General features: G+C 45.6%; 1 protein-coding gene and 8 non-coding genes across 9 annotated transcripts; all 9 read left to right on the forward strand.

Moving 5' to 3' along the window:
* The first annotated feature begins 306 nt into the window (after window positions 1-306).
* On the forward strand, window positions 307-19,504 carry LOC143958205 (large ribosomal subunit protein uL4B-like). Its single transcript, XM_077467681.1, has 10 exons — window positions 307-459; window positions 2,592-2,763; window positions 6,845-6,951; window positions 7,193-7,331; window positions 9,162-9,286; window positions 12,096-12,225; window positions 12,336-12,492; window positions 15,386-15,469; window positions 15,676-15,796; window positions 19,270-19,504. Exons 1-10 carry the CDS (start codon window positions 457-459, stop codon window positions 19,438-19,440), a joined length of 1,209 nt encoding a protein of 402 aa, XP_077323807.1. The 5' UTR covers window positions 307-456; the 3' UTR covers window positions 19,441-19,504.
* On the forward strand, window positions 2,407-2,505 carry LOC143958263 (small nucleolar RNA SNORD16). The gene has a single exon (XR_013270109.1). It is a non-coding gene; the product is annotated as a small nucleolar RNA SNORD16 (small nucleolar RNA).
* Window positions 6,688-6,757, forward strand: LOC143958261 (small nucleolar RNA SNORD18). The gene has a single exon (XR_013270107.1). It is a non-coding gene; the product is annotated as a small nucleolar RNA SNORD18 (small nucleolar RNA).
* On the forward strand, window positions 6,994-7,095 carry LOC143958264 (small nucleolar RNA SNORD16). The gene has a single exon (XR_013270110.1). It is a non-coding gene; the product is annotated as a small nucleolar RNA SNORD16 (small nucleolar RNA).
* Window positions 7,381-7,449, forward strand: LOC143958259 (small nucleolar RNA SNORD18). Its single transcript, XR_013270105.1, has one exon. It is a non-coding gene; the product is annotated as a small nucleolar RNA SNORD18 (small nucleolar RNA).
* On the forward strand, window positions 9,909-9,978 carry LOC143958268 (small nucleolar RNA SNORD18). Its single transcript, XR_013270113.1, has one exon. It is a non-coding gene; the product is annotated as a small nucleolar RNA SNORD18 (small nucleolar RNA).
* LOC143958260 (small nucleolar RNA SNORD18) lies at window positions 15,229-15,298 on the forward strand. Its single transcript, XR_013270106.1, has one exon. It is a non-coding gene; the product is annotated as a small nucleolar RNA SNORD18 (small nucleolar RNA).
* Window positions 15,528-15,598, forward strand: LOC143958262 (small nucleolar RNA SNORD18). The gene has a single exon (XR_013270108.1). It is a non-coding gene; the product is annotated as a small nucleolar RNA SNORD18 (small nucleolar RNA).
* On the forward strand, window positions 16,661-16,730 carry LOC143958269 (small nucleolar RNA SNORD18). The gene has a single exon (XR_013270114.1). It is a non-coding gene; the product is annotated as a small nucleolar RNA SNORD18 (small nucleolar RNA).
* Window positions 19,505-20,877: the final 1,373 nt, after the last annotated feature.

The following is a 20,877-nucleotide window of genomic DNA, read 5'->3' on the forward strand; positions in this document are numbered from 1 at the left end:
ACTGGAAACCAATAAAACACATCAAAAACAGCCTCAAAACTAAATAAATCCGCACAGACAGAGATAATAAAACATTCTTCTGTTTATTTATCTGATTTGAAGTGATCTGTAGAGTCTTTCATTCGTCACTTCCTGCCCGATCATCAACGCCAGATCACTCCGCGACACGAAATAGTCCCCGGGTTCGGGGTTTGCGGGTGACGGAGATGATATTTTAGCCCGTTAAATACAAATCCCGGTGTAGGGGGAGAGGAGAGGACGCGGGCGGTGTATGTAGTCGGGTAATGAGCGGGGGGAGGAGGGGATCTCGGTGCCGGTGAGGCGTGGGGTGTGCACTGCGCAGGCGCGGCCACCTTCTCCTCTCGGGCGGAGGGGGATATAGTGCCGCGTCGCCGAAGCTCCTCCCTTTTCTCTCTGCGGCCGCCATCGAGCAGCAGCCTGAGCCCGGCCGTCAGCATGGTGAGGAGCGGCGGGGGGAATCGCGGGGTAGCGGGAGGGTGTAGATTGGTGGGTACAGCGGGAGGAGGGTGAGGGGAGTTTTGTGTGTCCGGTCCCCGGGTATCGCCCGGCACTGAGCGGGAGAGGACCGGGCCGGAGACACCGCGTGTTACCGGAGAGCGGCCCGGCTGTCCGCCATGAGGCCTCCCCGCCATACTCCATCCTGCGCGTTACCTCACCCCATAGACTGACTGCACCCTCCACACCGACTTCCATAGACCGAGACCACACTCCTACTCCATGCATCCGCCCCCCATACACATAGGCCGCACGCACACTCCATGCAGATGTATGCACTGCCTGGGACCACATTCACACTCCATGCAGACGTATGCACTACCTGGGACCACATTCATGATGCTGAGACTGACCACATGCATCCTCCATGCTGCCGTCTGTGCTGGCTGGGGACCACACTCATACTCCACGCTGCTTTAGCCCATGCACTGGCTGAGGACCACATTCATCCTCCATGCTGACCTAGCTGATGCAGAGGTTCAGGCCACATTTATCCTTCATGCATCTTCTCCCTAAATGCTGCATGAGGATGCAATGCTTACTCCATGCTGCTCCCCCCCATATATACTAACATTGCATGCACTGTGATGCTGCACCTATAGTCGCACCAGATGCTTTCCTTCCTGGACACAGTCTTTAGGGGTGCGCTCTGATCTATAGTACTCAGGGGCCCACTGACAACTCATAGGGCCCCTGGGGCAATCTGACATGGGGGCACACAGTATGCACAGACATGTTTCTATTGGCTGAGAAGGTACTGGAGAGGTGGGGCAGCTAAAATCTCAGGATTTTTAGACCAAAAGGATGTCGGTAAGGGACATTTCAGAGACGCATGCAAAAAAAATAACATAGATTTTTACATACTGTCCCTGGTTTATACTGAGGCTGGTAACTGACGGGGCCCCCTAGTGGCTCAGGGCCCTCAGGCAGTGCCCGGGTGGCCTGATGGTCAGTCCGCCCCTGATAGTACTAGCATTGAGCTAGAAATTAGCTGAGATTGAAGCACACAAAGTGTAGCTGCTGACTTTTAATAATCGGACACTTACCTGTCCTACAGTCCAGCGGCGCGATTGAACGAAGCCTCTCCCCCCCCCCCCCCCCCCCCCCGGCTCCGGTATTCTAACTGTGGGCACCTGGCTGTGATTGGTTGAGCAATTTTCTGAGACCTGTGACCTGTCTCAGAAGTTTGCAGGGAGAGGTGAACCTCCGGCACTGTGGAGCCCCAGGAGAAAGTGGTAGCTAAGTGCCTAGAAAAAATGACATGCCAAATGTCAGGGGGTTCACCTTCACTTGGCACTCCGCTGTAATCCTTTTTGTCGCCTGCTAGCGGGGATAAATAGTGCCCCACTAGCGGCCAAAATGCGCTGCTAAAACAGCTTTACCACCCCGGCTGTAAAAGTGCTCAAACTTCGCTCAGATCTGACCGGGAGGGGGAGGTGGTACTTGTCAAAACCATAAATAAGCGGCGCTTTTCCCCATTCGGCTTTAATGATCCCCCATGACATGTACACAGAAAATTCACCCCCAACTACGTCAAACTAAACTTTGTGTATGACTGCTGTGTACACGCAAGTGCCCATACAGGAAGTGAGGGGGCGCTATACATACAACCATGTAACAAAAATGCTACTTATCAACACTGACAGATTAGTATACAGTCATCCTGTGTTGTCATATTAAATGAAGTCCTAGAGACCTCCACCTATAAGGCAAGCACCCACCTCCTGTACACATCCTCAGCAGCTGATTGGCTCCCAGGAATAAGTGGCATGTCTACATCCTTTATAAGGATACATTGTATCACTGAGCATTGCTCTGCAATAAAAACTGGCTTCTCTACATCCAGAGTTCATCCTGATGTCTTTGTACATATTTGTGTTTTCTCTCCAATGCAATGATGGTGTAATTTGCGCCTTACCTGGTATTCAGTGACGGTTGCCTACTGTCATTATGCTGATACTGAGGGCTGACGATAATCGAGTCTGAGCATTGTGTGTGTTCTCAATGTGAAGTGTGTCTTTGTTATGAACATGTATATGACCACTTGTTTTGTGTCTCCCCTCCCCCCCCCACAGGCCTGCGCTCGTCCTTTGATCACGGTGTACTCCGAAAAGGGGGAAACGTCAGGCAAAAATGTGACTATGCCCGCAGTGTTCAAGGCTCCTATACGTCCAGATATAGTCAACTTTGTTCACACCAACCTGCGCAAGAACAGCAGGCAGCCGTTTTCAGTGAGCGAGCTTGCTGGTACGTAATCTGACGGGTGGGGTGTAGACTTTAAATTGAATCGGTTTAGACGGTTTCTTGCACATAAAGTGGTTGTAAACCCTAATTTACACAGTGTAGTGACTGGCTTCAGGTGATGCGGATGAAACAAATGCTGCCTAAGAGCCGGTTCACACAGGGGCAACTCAGATCCGACTTCAAGTCGCCCCAAGTCACCTCAGGTCGCACAACATGATAAAATCAATGTAAGTGAATGAGAGCCGTCTTAATGCACACTACTGAAGTCGCTCCGACTTCAGAAAAGGTTCCTGTACTACTTCAATCCGACTTGTAGGCGACCGGTACACACTGATTTCAATGGAGGTCACCTCCTAGTCGGATCTCCGTCTATACGGAGGCGATTCTCAGAGAATTATGGTGTCCCCCCCCCCCCCCGAGAGCTCATTCTCTGATTGGCCACGGCAAGTCGCCTGGCCTGGGGCGACTTAAAGTAGTGTAAGTCACGTCCAAGTTGCTTCCAAAAGTCGTGTTGCCCCTGTGTGAACCGAGCCTAAGTTGTACCAGATTATCTGTAACATTCTTCCCACTACATCTGTTCAAAGTTCAGAATTTCCATATGATTTCTCGGCTCTGAAAAGCAAGGGGATAGGGAGCAGAGTTACGTCAGGTGATTGTTGGGAAGGGACGCACACACACCCCTTTACACAGGAACAGAGCTGAGGCTGTCAATCACAGGCTTTGCCCTCGCCTTTAACTTTTTTTTACGCTGTCAGGGTGACTCGTACAGATAGCAGAGGACAGAAGCAGCAGTCAGAAATTACAGTACTCTGGACTGAGACAAGTGCACACTTGTAGAGGGATATGCTTTGTTCATATTTTTATGTCTGAGATTTACAACCACTTTAAAGTAGATCACCAGCTTTACCCTTGCATAACAAATTTTGTTATGTGTCTTTTTTTTCTTTTTTTTTTTTTTGTAGTTACATGGCTTGGACCAATGTAACTATGTATATACCATACCTGTGGGGGTCCCCTTGGAAGCTGGAAACGGCTATATAGACACCACTACTACAGTGTTTTCTGCTAGCTTCTGGCTCCCGTGCCATGTGGCTGCTGTGGTGCTTGGTGAACAAAGGTGGTCAGCTGCTGAGAATGGGCGTCATTCAAGGAACACTTTGGGGTTGATTAAAGGTAAATAGACTCTGCACTTCAAGTGCGGTTTCTCCAGAGCTTAGTAATACCCAATCGCATGCAAGAGAAATAAAGAAATTTGTTGCACATGATTGGGTGATGGAAGTCTGCCAGATCTTATGCTTATTTACAAAGCTCTAGAGCAGTGATGGCTAACCTTGGCACCCCAGATGTTTTGGAATTACATTTCTCTAGAGCAGGGATATGCAATTGCCGGTCCTCCAGTTGTTGCAGAGCTAGAAGTCCCATAAGGCATAGCAAGACTGACGGGCACAAGCATGACACCCAGAGGGTGAGCATTATAGGACTTGTAGTTTTACAACCGCTGGAGGTCCACTAATTGCATAGCCCTGCTCTAGAGCATGGTGCTCAACATGTGGCCCTCCAGCTGTTGCAGAACTAAAAGTCCCTTGATCCATTGTAAAGCTGATGGTTACAAGCATGACTCCCAGAGGCATGATGGGACTTGTAGTTTGGCAAAAGCTGGAGGGCCACAGGTTGAGCACCCATGCTATAGAGCAATAATTGCAGAGTCTGATCCATTTTAGTAAATCAACCTCATTGTTTCCTCAATGAAGCCTTTTCTGATTGTGAGGTTTAGATCATGACATCGCCACATTTAGTGTTTACAGGGGGTTGCCAATAGATTATATATGGGCCTCCGGTTGGCTTTTGAGGGTAGTGGGCTCCACAGCCCCAAAAGTATAGAGGGGCTTTAGAATTCTTAATACAGTTGATGTGGCTTGGAGTTTGTAGCTCCACTCCTAGGTTCAGTTTGGTAAGTAGATAGTCTGGAATTGGAGTAAACACTGGTGGTTGAGGGATGGTAAAAACAGGCAGTTGATCCTTGTTCACAACTTAACCCTCCTACTACCCAACACTTACATGGCTGTCAGAGGGGTGAGTTCCCATTGCCATGGGCACACTACTTTGTTGCAGTTCCTACCCATCATGCTGCATTTGAAATTCAACAGTGCCAGTCACTTGCCACTTTGAAGTTAGTGGGACTGCACCACAACTACATGTTAAACATGGATATGAAGTTTGCAATCAATACTCCTCCCCCCGTGCATATTGTTACTTGCTGTCAAGTACCCGCCAGTATGGATACCTTTTGCAGTGCAATTTGAGCCCATACAAAATTAATGGTCTCAAATCGCATTGCAAATGCATGCGGTTTAAACAGGAATGCAGTGTGATTCCTGCCCATATTGTATGTGGGTTCCCACACAACTCCTGTGTGAACTTGGGCTGAAGTCACTATGACAAGCCTGGGCTCACATAATCGGTGGGGGCAACTGCATGCTATTCGGACAGGAATCTTGCCACTTTCTTCAAATCGCATTCAATTCTTTGCAGTGCCATTTGAGCCAATTTATTTTTGTATAGGCTAAAGTTGACACGCAAAGGTATCAGTTTCAGGTATCTGAGCATATGCACAAGTACTAATGCAAATGCTTGGTATCGGTGGAACCCTACAAAAAAGGCATGCAGGAGGGGGGAAGTATTGCCTGCTGTCAACCAAGAGTAGTTATCTTAAATCTCTTTTCAGTGTTAGTCTGCCCAAGTACCTTGTTCAGATCAGCAAGCACCTATTGAGCTGTATTTAAAGAGGAAGTAAACCCTGATGGGTTTACTTCCTCTTTCATTCCCTGCAAAGCATAATGGACTACTGTGCATCGCATAGTAGTCCATTATGTGTCACTTACCTGACACAGGAGCCAGCGAAGTCGCCGCTGTCCCCTGTAGTCCGCCGCATCCATCTTGTTGGTGGGGTCTCGCAGCTCCGCCGCTGTCATTCGGCGATGACATCACTCCCGCGCATGCGCACGGGAGCCGACACGCGCGGCAGCTCCGTCGCTGACAATGCCACGCTCAGTGCGCCTGCGCGCCACTGTCTACGGGCAAATATTTCCTAAACCATATAGGTTTAGGAGATATTTCTTGGACCTACAGGTAAGCCTTAATCTAGGCTTACCTGTAGGTCAAAGTGGTTTGTAAGGGTTTACAACCACTTTAAAGAGATTGTAACTTTTTTTTTTTTTTTTTTTTTTTTTCTTACCTGCTCTGTGAAATGGTTTTGCACAGAGCAGCCCTGATCCTCCTCTTCTTGGGTCCCTCTTTGCTTCTCCTGGCCCCTCCCTTCTATTGAGTGCCCACTCAGCAGCTCTCTATGAGGGCACCAGTCAGAGCTCCATGTATAAACAATTCAATGCTACTACCCATACACCACAGATATAGCAGAGCTCCCAGGTGCTCGATCCAGTCGCTGGCTGAGTAATGTAGAAAAATTGCTCCAGTTGTTGCTCTAAAATGTCTCCATTTTATTGAATAGCCACAGTGAACAAATGCCAATTAAGGCAGTTGACGAGTTTCAGCCTATAATGCCTTGGTCATAACCACCATATTACTAAGGTCTTATAGGCTGAAACGCGTCAACTGCCTTAATTGGCATTTGTTCACTGTGGCTATTCTAATATTTCTTAATTTTATTGAGCAACCGGCGTATGGACCAATTTTTCTACAGAGCTCCATGAATCCATTCAGACTCTGAGCCCTGACCTGTCCCCTCTCCCTAATTGACTTTGATAACTAGTGGTGTTGCTGCTGTGTCCTGGGCGTCTTAGATACTAGTAGAGAGATGGGGCTCAGGTAAGTAATTGAGGGGGCTGCTGCAGTTTTTATTTTAATGCATAGAATGTATTAAAATCTTCTGCCTTTACAAGTCATAACTTTTCTTGCTGAAATGGTTTTTGCACATGATGAGCTACACTTCATTGGTCCGTGTTTCTGAAACTAATGATTGTCAAGAAGTTCTGATGAAAACTTTTCAGACCGTTAGAAGTTGCAATGCAATAAATATTTTACTTTGCTGATGGCTTTTTTTTTTTTTTTTCTCCCTCGTTTCCAGGTCACCAGACCAGTGCCGAATCATGGGGAACCGGAAGGGCTGTCGCCCGTATCCCCCGTGTCCGCGGCGGTGGTACGCACCGTTCTGGCCAGGGTGCCTTTGGAAACGTATCCTTTCTAACGAGAAAACAAAGTGCAGAATTTGTGGCTTGCTGTGATGTTGTAATTTGCGTCTTACTCCTCACTTGGCGACAGTTGCCTGCTGTCATAATGCTGGTGAAGGATGGCTGATGTAAACTTCATTTCTGAGCAAGATGACTTCAATTTTGGTACAATTTTGGCAAGTGGAAGCTTTTTTTTTTCTCCCCTATTGATGTTACAAATTGTGTTCCTTAATAAGGCTCTTTAGATGTGTAGAGGAGGACGTATGTTCGCCCCAACAAAGACCTGGAGACGCTGGCACCGCAGAGTCAATGTAACCCAGAAGCGATATGCTGTCTGCTCTGCACTGGCTGCTTCTGCCCTGCCTGCACTCATCATGTCTAAAGGTAAGTGGATACTAGTGACCGGTTTCATTCCTGGTGTTTTTTGTGTGGCTCCATATGATGATTTCCACTTCTGGTCCGTGTTTATGAATCCTGTGATTTCTGTGGAAGTTCTGATGAGTCTGTATTGTATAACATATTTTGTATGTCCAAAGCATGTGGTCCTGTCCGTATAATTGTTCAGATTACGCCCAGCATATAGCCTGGAAACATCTAGCACAAGTAGGACAACCTTCACATGTTGAAGGCTAGCAAAAGAAGTTCCACTTTCATAACATGTTGCCCCTTGAATATGGGTTGAACACATTTTGGAAGGGCTGCTTCCCCCAGCTTTGACAGTTATTTGGGGATCTTCTCCCCCCCCTGCTAGCTGTCACAATTAAAAAAAAGAAATGCGGTGCATGGCTCCCTGACTCTCCTTACCACGCCACTTATTCAGTCTTCTGTCAATGGGGAAAACTACAAATCCCACCAGCTTTAGTAGCATTTGGTATAGTGTATACGCTGGCGGTGTTCTGTGAAAGTAGCCAAGTCGTCAATCTCCAATTATTGCTGCTGGAGTCACTGGAAATGACATGGGTGGTGGTTTTGGCCAGTTGGAGTTTTCGGCAGAACAGCGGCCCTCCCCTCCCTTCTCACTGTCTTTGATTGACAGCAGTGGGAGCCAATGACTTTCCCTCCTGTCTTGGCCAATGAGAGATGCATCTCCCATGCAGGCCGGGGCTCAGTAAGTATTTTTGGGTGGGGGATGCTGTGGTGAAAGCAACACCCAGAAGAGTTGCCTTCATAAATAGATTTCTTAAAGGTTAAAAAAAACTTTCAGCCTTTACATTCTAACTGGAGCTGAGAAATGACCCCTTGCTGTGTCTCCAAACTGGTGCCTGCTGGCCAGATCTGCCCCTTCCACTTGCCTTTATCTTGCCCTTGGGGCACTTCCTTACATGGACCTAAAAGATGGCAAACTAATTCTCCCACTGGCACCATTTTATGAGGAACTCTTCCTCGGACACTAATGATGTAATTTATTTTGTTCCCATCAATACCAGAGTATCTTCTACTCCACTGGCCACAGTCAGTCTCCCAAGTTTCTAAGGGCATTAAATTGTCAGTTTGTTTTGATAGTTTGAAGACCCCTGGCCTAGGGGATAAGTGGGGTGGTACGTGCCCTTTTCTCTGTTGCATGGCAAGTGGTTTCTTTTTACTATGCAGTGCTCTGGTATATAGGTGGACCCTCGGCATCCTCTGTGTTGACCTGCTGGTCCTACATGGTGACAGCTGCAAACTGAGGACCGGTGTCGCGGGGAGGGGGCAGCCTGCAGGAAATAAAGTATACCCCTTTAGCAAAATGAGCAATTAACCCTTGCATTGAGGGGCACTTCTCCAGGTTTAAGTGGAATCAAAGTCCACAATACGTGCCTCAGCTTCAATGGGCTGCAAGGCACAACACTGATGCTTTCTTCCCATGTACCGGTCTTTAGTCACATTGGCTAGCAATTGGTGTGCAAAACTTCCAAACTGAAAAGCTGTGATTTCTATTTTCCTTTTTTTATATAACATTTTTAAAGTACAGCTAATTTGAAGTATTCCCAGAAATTGTCTAATGGTCTACTCTACACCATTGCAATCTGCTGCTTGTTTTCACATACAGAAGCCTGTGACCTGTTGAGTGACCGCACACAGGAGCAGAAATCCATCCTGTTATATATGGCAGATGTATTGACCACATGGAAAGTGCTTTTCTTTTAGGATTGTAGTGTTTATAAAAATTCATAATAAATTTCCTAGAATCGAATTCTGTAACTTATTCTGTTCCACATTTTGTTATAATTTTAGGTCACCGCATTGAGGAGATCCCAGAAGTTCCATTGGTGGTTGAAGACAAAGTCGAAAGTTACAAGAAGACAAAGGAGGCCGTTCTGCTGCTGAAGAAGCTCAAAGCGTGGAATGACATCAAGAAGGTAAAAAGGCTGGTGGTGGTTTCTACGCTGGGGGATATGTCCAAAAAAAATTGGCTAGAGATTTTTTATTTTTTTTGTTCCCTCTATTTCATGAGAAAATGTTACTGAAAATCATTAAAAATTAAAGCCATTAACCGCTTTCCCCCAAATAAAAAGTGGTCTACAAAAAGGTTGCTGTCCCACCTGCTAATTTTCACAAAATAGGAAATGAAAAATTAAACTTGGTCGGTTTAGTCAAATGTTTCTTAAAAGAATACTTTTGCTGTGTGTTGCAACTAAAGGCATTTCTGGTTTTGTGTTTAAATATTTTTAATATAATTTTACTTTAATATTTAGCAGCTGTATCTAGCCTCACAATGTAACATAGCAGACTCCACTTGTAACCCCCTAATTCAGGGGTAGTTAACATTAAGACATTGAAAGACCCTGACCATCAGAGGCATGATGGGATTTGTAGTTTTACCACAGCTGTTAGGGCCGAGGTTGCCTACCGCTGCCCTGGTTCATGTTGGCCCACCTGGTTGAATTACAAATCTTTGAACAGATGATGGGTCACCTGTGTAAGGTGTGTATCCAGCGGTCTCCCTGGGGCTTAGTTGAGCACTGATGGAGTTGTTGGCTGTAGCTATGATGAGTTCCACTTCTGGTCCGTGTTTCTGAACCTCTGTGATATCTGTGGAAGTTCTGAGCTACATTGAATTGCTTTTGGATCCTTTACATCTTTTGTGGATGTGATTTCAAAGTCGCGCTACCTGGTGACTATTTCCCCCAAATTACTTTAGGGCGAATCTTTAGAGGCTAAATGTACTGCAGAATTGTGTTTAAAATAGTTTTTTTGCCAAAGCTGGTTTTGCTAGTTCATCGGACTTCTGTCCCATCAGCAATTCTTAGTGCACCACCTTTTGTCTTTTTAGCTGTTTGGAGTTTTTAATTTGGCTTACAGCTTGTAGAAAACACAAAATTCAGTATCAGAAAATGAGATTACAGGAGACCAATAAACATTTTTAATACAGAAATGTTGGCTTACTGAAAAGTATGTCCATGTATAATTGCTCAATACTTGGTCGGGGGTTCTTTTGGACTTGATTAAACACAGTAGACCAACACCAGCAGATGACACGGCTCCCCCAAATCACCACTGACTGGAAACTTCACACTGGACCTCATGCAACTTGGATTCTGTGCCTCCCCACTCTTCCTCCAGACTCTGGGACTGCGATAGAATGCAACATTTTCCAGTCTGATTTAGGGAGCCGTGTCATCTGCTGGTGTTCGTCCACTGTGTTTTATCACGTCCAAATTCAGCGCAGCTCTACCAGGGAATTCTACAGGACTTCATGCTTCACTCTGCTGACCAGCTTTATGGAAATGCTGATTTCATTTTCCTGCAGGACTTGGCACCTGTCCACACTGCCAATTCCTGGTCACATGATCATGGTATCGCTGTGCTTGATTGGCCAGTAAACATGCCTGACGTAAACCCCATAGAGTATCTGTGGGGTATTGTCAAGAGAAAAATTACAGCAGACCCTACGGTGCTGAAGGCCGCTATCAAAGCAACCTGGGCTTCCTTAACACCTCAGCAGTGCCGCAGGCTGATCACCTTCACGCCACATTGATGCAATAATTCATGCAAAAGGAGCCCAGACCAAGTACTTAGTGCATACTATACTGTACATGGCCAACATGTATTAAAAATCCTTTTATTTTATTGGTCTTCTGTAATCAAATTTTTTAGAGAATGAATTTTAGGTTTTCCATAGCTGTAAGCAATCAAAATTTGAAATGCTTGAAATAAATCACACTAACATTGATATAAAATTATTATACAGGTTTTCTATAGCGCCAAGTTTGTGCAGCGCTTTACAATGCAGAGGGACAGCACAATTTAATATAGTAGGGCCCTGCTCATGGAGCTCACATTCTGGGGGGGGGGGGGGGGGGTTGGTGGTGCAAAAGGTAATGGCTGCGGGGTATGGTCTGATGGGGATGGCTCGGGTATAATTGTTAGGTGGGTGCTGGATAGGCTTCCCTAAATGAGTTTTCAGGGATCTCCTAAAGGTGGTTAGGGGCTGACCAGACATACTGGGGCAGAGAGTTCCAGAGGATGGGAGAGGCTCTAGAGAAGTCCTGTAGGCGAGCATGGGAGGAGCTAGAGAGCAGAAGTTCTTTGGGATGAAGGGACGATTTGGGCGATAGCTGCAGATGAGGCTGGTGATGTACCGGGGGGGCGATGTTGTGGATGGCCTTGTATGTTGGTTTAGCAGAATTTTTATACGGGGGTTAGAGGAAGCCAGTGAAGGGATTGGCAGAGGGGAAGCAGTCATCGGTTGGTAAGGTGTATCAGTCTAGCAACAGTATTCTTAAGACTGAATGGGGGAAGCATAGGCCGCAAGCAAAGGCGGTAAAAAATGGAGTGGATACATTTTGTGGCGTCAGTCAGGAATGGGGAGAATTCTGGAGATGTTGCCGAGGTTAATGTGGCAAGATTTATCTAGTGATTGGGTGTGGTGGTATTGGAAGCCATGGGAGGTTATCTGCTGGCCCAGGGAAGAGGCATAGAGGGAGAATAGGAGGGGTCCAAGGACAAAGCCTTGTGGTACCCCAAGAGGAAGAGGAGCAGGGGAGTTGGTGACTTGGTGGTATATGGCTATCTTTCAGCATTTTGGGTTGATTTGTGTTTTGGTTTCCTCAACATTAATGGTGTCAAAGTCTCACTTGTTGCTTTTTGAGTCTGTTTAGTCAGGCAAGGGGCCCCTGTGTGGCCAGTGATGCAGTCTGTTCTAAACTAGCCATTCTTTTTGTTCAGGTCTATGCTTCCCAACGTATGCGTGCTGGTAAGGGTAAGATGAGAAACCGCCGTCGCATCCAACGCAAAGGCCCTTGCGTCATCTACAATGAAGATAATGGCATCATTAAAGCCTTCAGAAACATCCCAGGTACAATCAGTTAAACCGGAAGCCATAATCTCCAGCTTCAGTCATTTTCTTAAATTTTATATTTGTGGAATTCAGGCTTTAATGAGCTTCCATATGTTTTGCCATTTTAGGAATTGCGCTCCTTAATGTAAACAAACTGAATCTGTTAAGGCTGGCTCCCGGTGGTCATGTTGGACGGTTCTGCATCTGGACAGAGAGTGCCTTCCGCAAACTGGACGATCTTTATGGCACTTGGCGCAAACCAGCCACCCTAAAGGCCAACTACAAGTATGTATGAATGCACAAGTGTTCTGACAAAGGTGGCTTCTACTAGAGCAGTAATGGAGAACCTTTGCACCCCAGATGTTTGGGAACAAAATTTCCCATGATGTGCAACTACACTGCAGAGTGCATGGGCATCATGGGAAATGTAGTTTCCAAAACATCTGGGGTGCCGAGGTTCACCATCGCTGTACTAGAGTGTGGCTTTTAAAGGCTTTCAGCGGCTTTATCCCTACACTCAATTAATGTTGGTGTCTCCAAGGTCACATGATTTCTAGTGTAAATTTTTTGGTATGGCTTTGATCTGACTTCTTCACTTTCTTTGGCCCAAAGACATTCCAAAGTAGTGTAGGCACCACTTCTAATTTGCTGCAACTGTAGTACCAATTTGAATGTGTGCCATTTAAAAAGAATGGGCTGCGACTTAAGTAACCTTTATCCCAAGTCGCACAAGTGTGAATGAAGCCTTGCTGTTGGCTGAACCCAGGGCTGCATGGGAAATTGCATGTTTTTGCCAAGTGAGGTTCAGCTACTTGAGTATTCTGAGGAGCAACACATTAAAGCGGTGGTAAACTGCCGGTTATTTTTACCTGTAAGCCCTTGTACACACGGTCAGAGATTCCGACAGAATGTGTCCTATCGGAACGTTTTGTCGGATATTCCGACTGTGTGGTCTGCATCTGACTGTTTCCGTCAGAATATCCGACAGGCCAAGTTTTCCAACTTGCTGGTAAAATTTTCCGACCAAATGCTCCGATCGCGTATACGCCGGTCATGTGTAGCATACTCCGACGGACAAAGTGCCACGCATGCTCTGATCAAATTCCTAGACCAAAAGCTATTGGCTACTAGCCTGAACCTAGTCCCGTCGTAATGAAATAACGTCATCACGTTATGTACAATCAGATTTTCCGACAACTTAGTCCGACCGTGTGTATGCAACATCACTTCCGGCTGTGTGAGTGTCCGGAGCTGCGATGGCATGGGAGCCATTCCTTCAGAGCCTATGTGCCGGTGATGTCACGGCTGATAGGAAATCTCCCAAATGATGCATGTTTAGGAAATATTTACAGTACCTATAGATGTAATTCTTACCTAATGATAAAATTCACGTATGGGTGTTTAGTTCCACTTTCATTTCAGAGCTGTAACAAGATTTAAGGGAAATTCATGCTAGGAGCTGCATGTGAATCGCACAGGAATGCTGGGCCATTTATATGCTGTTCTGTGCAATGCGTTTTCAGCCCCATTCATTTTGAATGGGCTGAAATGTCACCGCAACAGTAGTTGCATGCACTACTTTTGGACACACTGGACCTCTGTCTTGTGGTACTTTTTGTACCGTGCCATCTAGTGCAGGCAAATCCATTGCGTTCGGGATGTCAAATTTGCATTGACACCTGCTGCAGATCATAAGTGCAGTGTGGGGAACTGGCACAGAACACTGGTTTCCCATGGCATTCTAGTGTGAGTGGGCCCTTAGTCGTCTGTGTGGCCCTATACCTTTTTTTGCCTTGTTAAAGACTATTGCAGTTAAACAAAAAATTGAAAAAAGACAGTCAGTACTTATTCTCTAACTGTGAAATTGACATCCACCACCTGGATGTGCTGTCTGGCTGCAATGTATAAATTACAAGAGGCTAAATGGGATTATAAATCTTTTAAAGTGGTTGTAAACCCTTACAACACACTTTGACCTACAGGTAAGCCTAGATTAAGGCTTACCTGTAGGTCCAAGAAATATCTCCTAAACCTATACGGTTTAGGAGATATTTGCCCGAAGACCGGCACTGTTGTCTACGGCGCATGCGCCGTAGACATCGGCGCACTGAGCGCGGCATTTCCAGCGACGGAGCTGCCAGGCGTGTCGGCTCCCATGCGCGGGAGTCATGTCATCGCACCTTCGCCGAATGACAGCGGCGGAGCTGCAAGACCCCACAGAGAAGATGGATGTGCCGGACTACAGGGGACAGCGGTGACTTCGCTGGCTCCTGTGTCAGGTAAGTGACACTTAATGGACTACTATGCGATGTGATGCATAGTAGTCCATTTTATGCTTTGCCTTTGCAGGGAATGAAAGAGGAAGTAAACTCATCAGGGTTTACTTCCTCTTTAAAGCCTACCTGTGTTTAATGTCCCTTTAACTACTTGCTGCTTGTAGGACATCCATGGATGACCTCTGATTTCAGTAGTTATACTGGAATGATGCCTGCACCTACAGGTATCATACTAGTATGGATCTTTTCAGCTAGCGTTTTTTTCCCTTTGTAGCAGAAGTGATTTAAATGTCCAATTGCGCACGCCGCCAGCAACCTGCTGCCCTGGGCCTGTGCACAAAATCGTGTACAGGTACGCCATTTCTTGTAGGAGAGCTACCCTGCTGCTGTATTTCTGCCTGGTGGCGGTCCTAAAGTGGTTAAACACAAGATGGCGCAAGGTAGGTTTTTAAGAGCAAGACTGATGTAAACTGTAATACGTGAAAATAGTAAATCTTTGAGATATATTTAAGTCCAGTAGTGGCGTGTAGTACAGCAATAGCGGCAGCTGGAAGTCAAATATGAATAGTAAAAGGAGAAAAGCCGGGGCCGCCAGCTAAGTATAGTATAACTTTTTATTACTACTTGGCTGGCGCCCCCTGCTTAACGGCTAACATGCGTAAAAGTGTGTAACTGGCTGCTTAGTGTTTTTTTTTTTTTTTTTTTTTTTTTTTTTTAGTTTTAAGCCGTGTTGGCTTTTGAGCTGTAGACATGATGAGTTCCACTTCTGGTCCGTGTTTCTGAATCTCTGTGATATTTGTGGAAGTTCTGAGCTACAGTCAATTGCCTTAAATCCTTGCAAGAATTTTTTTATGTCTAGTTTCTCTAGTTCTGACGACCTCTATATAATCTTCCTTCCACAGCCTCCCCATGCACAAAATGACAAACACAGATCTGAGCAGAATCTTGAAGAGTCCGGAGATCCAGAAGGCTCTGCGTGCTCCAATGTAAGTTGGTTTTATATATTTTTTTTTTTTTGCCTGTTTTTAGAACTGTTCAAACTCTTCTCAATGATGAATTCCACTTCATGGTCCGTGTTTATGAAACTCTGTGACTTGAATTGAAGGTCTGATCCTAAACAAATTGCTATGTTTTTACTACATGGATATTTAGCCACTGAAAATATTAAATGTTCATGTTTGGAAATTTTCAGTAAGAAAGTGAAGCGCAGAGAACTCAAGAAGAACCCACTGAAGAACTTGAGAATCATGATGAGGCTGAATCCATATGCAAAGACTGCCAAACGCAACGCCATCCTGCGTCAGCAAGAGAATGTAAGTGCTGGGAAGATCTGCTAAAATGTGCTTGAAATGGCATGTTTTTAATCACCGGCCGCGGCACATAAACTGCCGGGTGGTCCCTTCCTTGTTCTGATTGGACGTTCAGAATAAGCGCTCACAGAGCGGCCATGGGGTATGCTGCAGCTCGATCCTGTGATCATTATCACAGAATCCAGCTGAGCAGAGATCGGGATATGGGTACTGTGATGGGCCCTCCCGATCACGTGATGGCTGTGTCCAATTACAGCCGTCGCTATGTAAAAACAAGTCTGACAGTTCTCCCTGCCAAGCTCAGTGCTGGGGTGAGGGGGCAAATTTGCAGATCTGTGTGAGGATGATTTTACAGAGCTGTTTATAGATTACCCCTCAAACGACACACCATGCACCACTGATACCCCTGTCCCCACAACATCTGTCCTAAACACTGATTTGGGTTAACAAATGTAGCAGCATCACTTTTGGTCAAAATTTAGCAAGAGAAATTATTTGCAAAATTTTATTACAGAAACTAAATGCATTTTTTAAAAAAATGATTTATTTTGTAGCGTAAATAAAAAAAAAGCAGTGATTACATACCACCAAAAGGGGCAACCTCGGCCCTCCAGCTGTTATGAAACTACAAGACACATTGCAAGACCCTGACCATCACAGGCATGACTCGCAAAGAAAGGCAAGATGGAGATTTGTAGTTTTACCACAGCTGGAGGGCTGAAGTTGCCTACGACTGCCCTGGTTCATGTTGGCCCACCTGGTTGAATTACAAATCTTTGAACGGGTGACGGGTCCCCTGTGTATTTAAGGTGTGTATTCAGCGGTCTCCCTGGGGCTTAGTTGAGCACTGATGGAATTTTTTGGCTGTAGCTATGATGAGTTCCACTTCTGGTCCGTGTTTCTGAACCTCTGTGACTTCTGTGGAAGTTCTGAGCTACATTGAATCGCCTTGGATCCTTTACATCTTTTGTTAATGTGATTTCAAAGTCACATTACCTGATGACTATTTCCCCCAAATACTTCAGGATGAATCTTTAGAGGCTAAAGATACTGCAGACTTCTCTAAAAGCTGGTTTTGCAATTTCATTGGACTTCTGGCCCATCACAAGCAATTCTTAGTGTACCACCTTTTTTGTCTTTAGCTGTTGCCTGGAGGTTTTTGTTTCTGCACTAGGCAGCAAAAAATACAGGGGTGTGTGTGCCATAAAATTAGAATATCTGTTTAAAGCGGGACTGCACTGTGGGGAAAAAATATTAAAAGCCAGCAGCTAAAAATACTACAGCTGCTGACTTTTAATAAACACTCGCCTGTCCCGGGGTCCAGCGAGACCGATCGATCTCTCGGCTGCTGCCGCCATCATTCTAGGTGAGGGAATTCAGGAAGTGAAGCATTGCGGCTTCACTTCCCGGTTCCCTACTGCGCATGCGCGCGTTGGGCAGCGCAATAGGAGTTGTCCGCGCTGTCTCTGGGACCCGTGTGTCCCAGCAGACAGCGCGCAGGGACAGGAAGAGGCATAGACTCCCGTGGGAGTCTATGCCCGGAAGTGGGTGTAAATACCTGTCTTTGACAGGTATCTGCACCCCCTCCCCCCTGAAAGGTGCCAATTGTGACACCGGAGGGGGGGAGGGTTCCGATCAGCGGAAGTTCCACTTTAGGGTGGAACCCCGCTTTAATTTCATTCAATTCACAAAGTGAAACTCATATATTTTATATAGATGCGTTTACACACAGGGATAGAGGTATATTTCAAGCATTTTTTTGATTATGGCTTACAGCTAATGAAAACACAATTCAGGATCTCAGAAAATTAGATTACAGAAGACCAATAAAGGGATTTTAATACAGAAATGTTGGCTTACTGAAAAATATGTCCATGTATAGCAGATGTGCAATTAGCGGACCTCCCACTGTTGCAGAACTTCAAGTCCCATGAGGCATTGCAAGACTGACAGCCCCAAGCATGACACCCAGAGGCATGATGGGACTTGTATGTAGTTTTGCAACAGCTGGAGGTCCGCTAATTGCAGATCCCTGCTGCATAGTATGTGCTCAATACTTGGTGTTTCTTCTGGACTTGATAAAACAAAGGGGACCAACACCAGCAGATGACATGGCTCCCCCAAATCACCACTGACTGGGGAAACGGCACGCTGAACCTCATGCAACTTGGATTCTGTGCCTCTCCGCTCTTCTTCCAGACTCCTGGACTGCCAAAAGAAATGCAAAATTTTCCAGTCAGTGATTTGGGGAGCCGTGTCATCTGCTGGTGTTTGGTCCACTGTGTTTTAGATCAAGTCCAAATTCAGAGCAGCCCTCTAGCAGGAATTTCTAGAGCCCTTAATGCTTCCCTCTGCTGACCATCTTAATGGAAATGCGGTTTTCATTTTCCAGCAGAACTTGGCGCCTGCCAATACCAGGTCACATGATCATGGTAGCACTGTGCTTGATTGGCCAGCAAACTCTCCTGACCTAAACCCCATAGAGAATCTGTGGGGTATTGTCAAGAGGAAACCCCCACTTGAGCCCTTATTCAATCCAGCGCAGTGCCCATCTGCAACAGCTCTCCCCCCTCACTGGCTTTGAGGCAGCAGGAGCCATTGGCTCCCACTGCTGTCATTCAAAGCCAGACATGGGGTCGAGGCCAAGCCACACCGTCTTTAAATGCATGCAGCACCCCCATTGAAACCCACTTTACATTATGGCAGAAAGGAGTCAAAAGCGGCAGCAGGTGACCCGTGACAAGGTTTGGGGCTGCTCTGCCATTTTGCACAGAGCAGGCAAGTATAAACCTGTGGTTTTTTATTCAAATGTTTTGCCATCCCCCCCCCGGTGGCTTACACATTTTGCTAGTATATACCGTAAATTAACACCTGTGCTGTGGTGTCACTGATCCTGCATTTCCGGGGCACTTCCATCTTCACTTCTGTGTTCTCAATGTTTGGCCACTTAAGTGGCTGGCTGCAATGAGTATGCGTGCAGAAGCAACATCTCAAAGGGTGCTGTAAATGTACACCTGAGCTGTGCATGATCTAGTGTACATGACTGATGCCAGGCAGGGGGGGGGCATTTATGCAAAAGTCTAATGGTTTCTTAAACCGGTCACAAAACCCTGCTAGCTCATTGTAGAACTTCGGAAATGCCGTCGCAGACTCGACACCCATGCATGGGAGTGACCTTTATTTCAGCCTGGCCAATAGAAGTGGCTGGAGAATCGATACCTGGCAGCCAGCCACTTGTATATGTCCACAGCCAGAGAGCTGCTTCAGCACACCACATTGTTGGACTGAAGGAGTATAATTCAATTTTACACTTGGAGTAGGTTAGAACCACTATTTTTTTTTTTCAAAAGATTTTCTACAAATGGGGCTATAAATATGAATTGGTTGCTCATTGGGTAAGGAGCTGTGATCTGGATTAGGTTTATGGCAAATATTTTTATCCTTGTTGATTTTAAATATTTTTTTATTCTTTACAGATTAAGACAAAACAGAAGAAGAGGGAGGCCGTAGCAGCCGCCAAGGCAGCACCTGCAGCAGCAAAAGCCCCTGTACCAGTGGCGAAGGCAGCAGCTGCCCCCGTGGCAGCGGCCAAAGCAGCAGCAGCAAAGGCCAAGGCAGCAAAAGCCAAGGCAGCCAAGAAATCTTAAAGTGACTTATAGAGGAAGTTCAGCACTTTACATTTGTCACCAATAAAATACCATTTAATATGAACTGTTGGTGTGAAACTTTTTGTTATTAACCCCCCTGACGGTATTCCCGAGTCTGACTCGGGGTGGATTTTTTATACCAAGAGCGGTATCCCCGAGTCAGACTCGGGACTGCATCGCTGGATCCAGGAGGAGGAATACTCACCTTCTCCCTCGGATCCAGCGTCGTCTCCCCGCTGTACGAGCGAGCCGTGTCTCGCTCGATCTATCACATCGGCGATCTCCGTTCCCTGCGAGCGTTGCGACGCACGGGCACGGAGATCGGCGCCAAATTCAAAAAGTGAAATAAACAGTAAACATACAGTATAATGTAATCTTACAGATTACATTGCTGTATGTAAATATTTCACATCCCCGTTGTCCCTAGTGGTCTGCCCAGTGTCCTGCATGCAGTTTTATATAATAAAAACTGTTCTTTATGCCTGGAAACTGGAGATTGTCCATAGCAACCAAAACTGTCACTGTACATCAAAAATGATTTTAGAGCAGCTAGAAAACAGCGATAATAAATTAGAATCACTCGCAGAATTGAGCGATAGCGATTTGTGGGGAGATCCGTCATCCAATTCTGAAAAGTAATGACAGTGACAATTCTGCAACTGAGCAAATTTCAGTGTTTTTGATGTGATTACATTATTGAATAATTTTTATTATTGTTATATTATTATTTGGTATAATTATTTATAATTTCTTATATTATAATTTATGATTTCATTTTTCAAACTTTATCATACCCGGGATGTCTGCTAGACTCTGGTTTGGACAGATTTAAGAGAGTTATTCCTAAGAATTGCAGGACTACAATATAAAACGCCAAATTTTCATGCAAAATAATGGTACCGCTTTTAGCACCTAAAATCCGAAATAATCGTACCGCCAGGGAGGTTAATGTTGTAGAGGTCGGATTTTAAAATATTTGAACATATTTTTTTAATATGCTCATTTGGAGCAAACTTTGCCCATTTTGGCTTTTCATGGTGAAAATGGTTTCCAAGGTTTGCTAAGTCCCAATCATGGCAAACCACTTCACTTGCAAACCGCAATGTGTGTGTATAAGGATTGTGGTCGGCAACTGGTTAAGGCAGAACTAAGGGTATGGTTCACACCACAATGCACTCCAGATCCATTCTGGATGAGTTTCTGCATGTTTAATGCATTCTATTTTTAAAACATTTCCAGATGCATTTTTTTTTTATTTTTCCTTGTACTGGGATCCAGTGCAATTTCGATGCATTACCACGTACCAGTGCTGGAATAATGCAGCATGTTTTTATTTTTCTCGAACCGCACTGGTGTGAAATGTCATTGGCAACTGTATAGCCTACTTTGTGTTTTTTGATGCAGAAAAAAAAAAAATTCGACTGCATGTGGTTTGAA

This window comes from Lithobates pipiens, unplaced genomic scaffold (assembly GCF_037356315.1).
Source record: "Lithobates pipiens isolate NorthernLeopardFrog02 unplaced genomic scaffold, aLitPip1_a1.2 Scaffold_6, whole genome shotgun sequence".
Taxonomy (NCBI): Eukaryota; Metazoa; Chordata; class Amphibia; order Anura; family Ranidae; genus Lithobates; species Lithobates pipiens.

Bases quoted from the DNA above. Each gene is read 5' to 3' on its own strand.
- LOC143958205 (XM_077467681.1), top strand. The intron at 2,764-6,844 runs GTACGTAATCTG...CCTCGTTTCCAG, and splicing joins TTCAGTGAGCGAGCTTGCTG to GTCACCAGACCAGTGCCGAA. The intron at 6,952-7,192 runs GTATCCTTTCTA...AAGGCTCTTTAG, and splicing joins GCCAGGGTGCCTTTGGAAAC to ATGTGTAGAGGAGGACGTAT.